The sequence below is a fragment of the Tupaia chinensis genome, unplaced genomic scaffold (assembly GCF_000334495.1).
Source record: "Tupaia chinensis unplaced genomic scaffold, TupChi_1.0 Scaffold000258_1, whole genome shotgun sequence".
In the NCBI taxonomy this organism is placed as follows: Eukaryota; Metazoa; Chordata; class Mammalia; order Scandentia; family Tupaiidae; genus Tupaia; species Tupaia belangeri.
In genome coordinates, this window is record NW_006159738.1 from 2,210,469 (window position 1) to 2,215,827 (window position 5,359).

General features: G+C 50.9%; 1 protein-coding gene across 3 annotated transcripts in view; it reads left to right on the forward strand.

Annotated features, from left to right (window-relative positions):
* Positions 1-5,359, forward strand: part of KDM2B (lysine demethylase 2B) — a 147,709-nt gene that overhangs the window by 28,497 nt on the left and 113,853 nt on the right. For all 3 annotated transcript variants that reach the window (XM_006149295.3, XM_006149292.3, XM_006149293.3), the window contains exon 6: positions 389-495. In XM_006149295.3, coding sequence (XP_006149357.1) covers positions 389-495 — 107 coding nt within the window. The remainder of the gene's footprint in view (positions 1-388; positions 496-5,359) is intronic.

Consider the following 5,359-nt stretch of genomic DNA (forward strand, 5'->3'; position numbering starts at 1 on the left):
CTGGAGGGGATGTCGGGGAGCTGGGAGGGGGTGTTGGGGAGCTGGTCTGGGCTGTTGAGGAGCTGGGCGGGGATACAGGGAGAGAGGAGGGGATACCAGGAGAGGGGAGGGGATGTCAGGAGCTGGGAGGGGATGCCAGGAAGTTGGGAGGGGATGCCAGGAACTGGGAAGGGATGCCAGAGATGCTGGCAGCTGACCTGACCGGGAGCTGGGGAGCTGGGAGTGGGATGTCGGGGAGCTGGGAGGGGGTGCCACAGTTGGATTTTGGCCTCAGTGCTACTGAGGTGGGAGGGGTGCAGGTGGTGAGCGAGCACAGCTCAAGGGCACTTGGAGACTCCCCTGGGATGGAGGGGATGCTTGTCCCAGCCTGATGGCGGTTGGCTTTCAGGTAGACCTGGTGGACTGGGTGGACAACATGTGGCCCCAGCACCTGAAGGAGAAGCAGACAGAAGCCACCAACGCCATTGCAGAGATGAAGTACCCGAAAGTGAAGAAGTAAGACTGCCTGGCTGAGCGGGGGAGCCGGGGGTGCTCCTGGCCTGGGAGATGGGAACGGGGCTCCTGCCATCCCTGAAGGCATGAACGTCTTTTATCCCTGAAGGCTGAGGCTGCAGCCCTGAGTGGGCACAGCAGGGACCCGAGGGGGTACTCCCAGTGTGGCTGGCTGGCCTCGTTTCCCCGGAACTCAGGGGCCCTGCGTTCCCCTCTGGCACTGGGCTCTGTCCAGCCAGCCCTGGGCCTCTCCCCTGCTGGTGGGAAGTGGTCTCAGGAGGAAGGGGCAGGGGCAGGGGAAGGGTGGCCGTCTCTGCGTGCACGGTGTGGAGTGCGTAGCTACATGTTTCTGCAGACTTGTCAGACTTAGGTCCCTGCCTGCCCAGGACAGTGTGTCTCGGGGCTGGGCATTTTCAGGGGCTCTGCCCACAATGGACACTAGGCTTTTGGTGAGAGACCTGGTATTCTTCTGTTCCTCGGTGTTAGTCCTGGGGCTCTGACTTAGAAAGATCTTCCCCAAACAAAGTCCAGGGCCCACTTACTCACTAGCCGTACCTTCGACGGTATACTCTAAGCAGAAGGTCGGTGCTGACCTTGGAAGCTCACTGTGATGTAACCACACAGACACCACCATGTGCAGAGGAGAGGCTCCACACCGGCAGAGGCATCCCCGGCCACTCCATGATCAAATCCCTGGGCCACTCTATGTACAAAGACTCAAGTTCTTGAACCCTTGGGAGGAGGAAGCCACCTTCAGGGCTTCCGGCATCTCAGACCATGTTCCATCTCTGGAGGAGGGGGGATCCTGGCTGACCCTGCAGGGCTGCTCCTCTGGGCTCCCTGGACAAGCTGGCACTGGTGGCCCTGAACCCATTAGTATCTCTGCTCAGCGCAGATGCCTGGAATGTCCCCAAGAGCTGGAAGGCTGTGAACTTTGCATTCGCTCAGCCCTCGGTCAGTGCATATTGAGAGCCGACTGCTGCCAGGCTTTGGAAGGGAGGCCCGCACGCTGGCCTCTGGGCTTTGCAAGGTTTTGCTTTCAGCCTCACTGCCTCTCTGCCTTTAGTTACTTCACAGGCGTTTTCCTCCTTTCTAAGTTAAAGCTCTGAATACCCCTTGGATCTGGCCTGTGTCAGAAGTAAATTCTGGGCTCGAGGTGGGAAGGGAGGTTAGCAGGGTTGGTTTTCAACTCTGTTCTGTCCCAATTCAACTACAGAGAAAATTTACACAGCTCCTGGGATGGGGAAAAAAAGATGAACAAAACTAAAACCTCTTACCCCTTGGAGAAAGTGCTGGGGTTGACATGTAGCAGGGGAAGATTCTGGGGGGGGGGAGGAATCCTTTATGGCTGGTGTCATCAGGAAAGCTACTTGGACAGGACGATTTACGTGGGCTTTAAATGACAGAGGAGATGAGAGGAAAGTGGGGAGGGATGGCCGTATAGCCGTGCAAAGGACATTGAACGTAGAACTAGCTCGAAGAAAGTGTGTGGGACCGACATTAGAGCAGATTGTGGCTCTCTGCGGCTGATCTGCTCATTCACTCAGCAGCTATGCACCGAGCATCTGATTGGTGCTGGGCACTCAGGGTGCAGAGGGGAAAAACTAGACGAGGTCCTGCCCTCCTGGAGCTTACCGTCTGTGCGGGAGGCAGATGCCAACCCTCAAATCAGAGAACTTCTGGCAACTTGCAGCTGTGATGAGGCCGCGAGGCAGAGGGCCACGGTGCTATGGAGGTGGAACCGGGGATTCGCTGGGCTCTGAAGTGGGAGAGGGATTGCATAGGTGAAGATGGCTGGTGGAGCTTTCCTGGCTATGCGTAGAGAGACTGGGACGGGTGGGTAGGAGGAGCCTTTGCCAGGGCTGCCGGTGGTCCTGGATCACAGGATGCAATGGCTGCAGGGTGGGAAGTGGGAGTGGCCAGGCTGAACAGGGCCTGACAGTGAGGGTCTGTATTTCCCCCAGAAACAGTCAGAAACGTTTCTAAGATTTTTTTGCCATATTGGTGGAGAAGGAGAGAGACAATGGTAGGTGTTTCTGACAGGGTCTCACTTTGTTGGGATCCTCCTGTTCCAGGCACCCTAATAGTGAGGGTCACAGGTATGTGCAAAAATGCCTGGCATGTTCAGGGTCAGTTCCCACTCCAACCCGGGATCCAAATCTGGCTCTCCCATGTGGCTTCCAGCTTCCTGAGCAGCAGTGCTCTATGCCACGGTGGCTTAGTTTTTTAAAAAATAATTATTTCATTTAACTTTATTTATTTATTTTAATTTGACCAGAGAGAAACAGAGAGAGAAAATGAGAAAGCAAATGGCCAGGTCTGAGACTCGAACCTTGGTCAGCCATAGTGGGAGTCCAGCTCCCTTACCCCCCCCCCCCCCTGCCAGCCCCATTTATGATCCTTTCTAATTACCAACAAGAGGCTCACACAGTTCTAGAGCCACGTCTTCAGAGCATTGGTTGGATTGTGTGGTGAACAAATTTACAAACCCAAAGAGTGGCTGTGAGAACTGCTAGAGGGTTTGAACCTTGTTAGGGAGGAGATAATCCATGTGTCTGGCTGAAAAGAATGCTGCTTTCAGTTCATAGGCAAGGTGGAAATCTCATGATGGTAAAGTCCTCTGGGATGGCAGAATGGTTCTGTGGAATTTAATTAAAATGACACTGTTTCTAGAAATCACAGAGCTTCCATGCTGGAGGCGCCTGAAGACTAGAGACAGCTGACAGCCCACCTGAATCAAAGGCTGGCAGTCAGGAGGAGGGAAGTGTTATAGACACGACAGCTTTCTCCTGGCTCTAGGATTTATGCTGGTGAAGGATTTAGGAGTTTTTTGGGGGTGTTTTGTTTTAACTTGTTTAATTTTTTGCCATAGGGTATATACGCCTGTCAAAGACAGAGACAGGAGGAGTGAGAAATCCTCCCTCATGGGGGTGGCCACATCATAATCCCTTTTCGTCCATGACCATCTCAGGATTTTCTGCATGCGTGCACCTGCGGTGGTTTTCAAGCCACCAGGCCTGGGATTCGAACTGCACAGGTGGCCACTTGGGATCCGGCCACCTGAACCATGTTATCATGGTTTTTAGTTGAGATATGTCAGGCAAGGAATGGTGACAGGAGTCAAGTGGGTAGCTGCAACTTTGTGGGAAACGAACTCGTAAAGATGTATTAATTGCTATCATTAGCTTATGTGCAAGACACGAGTCTAGTTGGTGGACTGCAGTGAACAAAGGGAAGTCTCTGTTCTCATGGAATGCGTATTGTGGTGGGAGGAGACAGGCAAGAAAACAGGGTTAATATAATTTAGGAGGTGATGAATGTTGTGAAGAAACAAAGTGGAATACAGGCGGAAGAGAATGATGGGGCTGGGCTGGGCTGGGCTGAGTGAATCCTGGGGATGCCATGTATTCCTGCATGCCTTTGTTTTTTATGATCATTTTTTTCCTTTTAAAATAATTATTTATTGGGAACCAGCAGTTAGCGTAATGGCTATGTCGCTGGACTCCCACGTAGTCGACCACGGTTCGTGTCCCGGACCCGGTGGCTTAAAACTCACGCCAGGCACGTGTGCGTGCGTGCCCAAGATCCCGAGAGGAGAATGGAGGAGAAGGGATTGCGGCGTGACCATCTCCCCTGGGGGGTGATTTCTCGCTTTCTGTCTCTAATGTCTCTCTCTGTCTGTCTGGCGAGCGCATGTGCCCTATAGTGAAAATCTCTCTCAAAAAAAAATTTATTTAATTTTATTTATTACTATTATTTTTCAAAAATAATTATTTTATTTAACTTTATTTTAATTTGATCAGAGAGGGACAGAGCTAAAGGGGGGGAGAGAGTGTGAAAGCAAGCCACCAGGTCTGAGACTTGAACTGCAATTGGCTATGTGGGAGTCCAGTGCCCTTAACCACCATGCTACCTGCCAGCCCCACTATTGTTATTTTTTAAATTTGACCAGAGAGAGACAGAGATATAAAGAGAGAGAGGAGAAAATGAAAAAGCAAGTTGCCAGGTCTGGGACTCAAATTGCTCAGCCATGGGGAAGTCCAGCACCTTAACCACTATGCCACCTTCTGGCCCTTCTGTGTGTCTTTTTTGTCTTTAGACTGCAGAAGTTTTGGCTGTGTAGAATTATTTGTCTTGGAGAATTTCTTATAATCATATAAATAGTTACTGAATAACAATTACCCTAAAACTTCACAGCTTAAAAAAAATTAGCAGCTTAATGGGGCCAGCAGGTGGCATGGTGGTTAAGGGTGCTGGACTCCCACATGGCCGACCATGGTTTGAGTCCTGGACCGGCGGCTTGCTTTCTCACTTTCCCCCTCTTTTTCACTCTGTCCTTCTCTGGTTAAATTTAAAAATAAATAAATAAAGTTAAATAAAATAATTATTTAAACAAAAGTTAGCAGCTTAAAACAGAGAATATCATTAAGGTGCTGGACTTCCATGTGGCTGACCATGGTTCAGATCCCAGACCTGGTGGCTTGAAAATCATGCTAGGTTCATGTGTATATGTGCTCAAAGTCCCGAGAGGAGAATGGAGGAGAAGGGTTGTGGCATAGCCATCCCCCCTGGGGGAAATTTCTTACTTTTCGTCTTTCTGTTTCTCCAGTGAGTACACACACCCTATGACAAAAACCTTAAAAAAAATACCTCATAGTTGGTATAGTCAAAAATCTGGAAGTGGCTCAGCTGGGCAGTTCTGGCTCAGCAGGGTCTTTTTTTATTTTTTTTTTGGAGAGATTTTCACTGTAGGGCGCGTGCGCTCGCCAGACAGACAGGGAGAGACATAGAGACAGAAAGCGAGAAATCACCCCCCAGGGGGGATGGTCACGCCGCAATCCCTTCTCCTCCATTCTCCTCTCGGGAT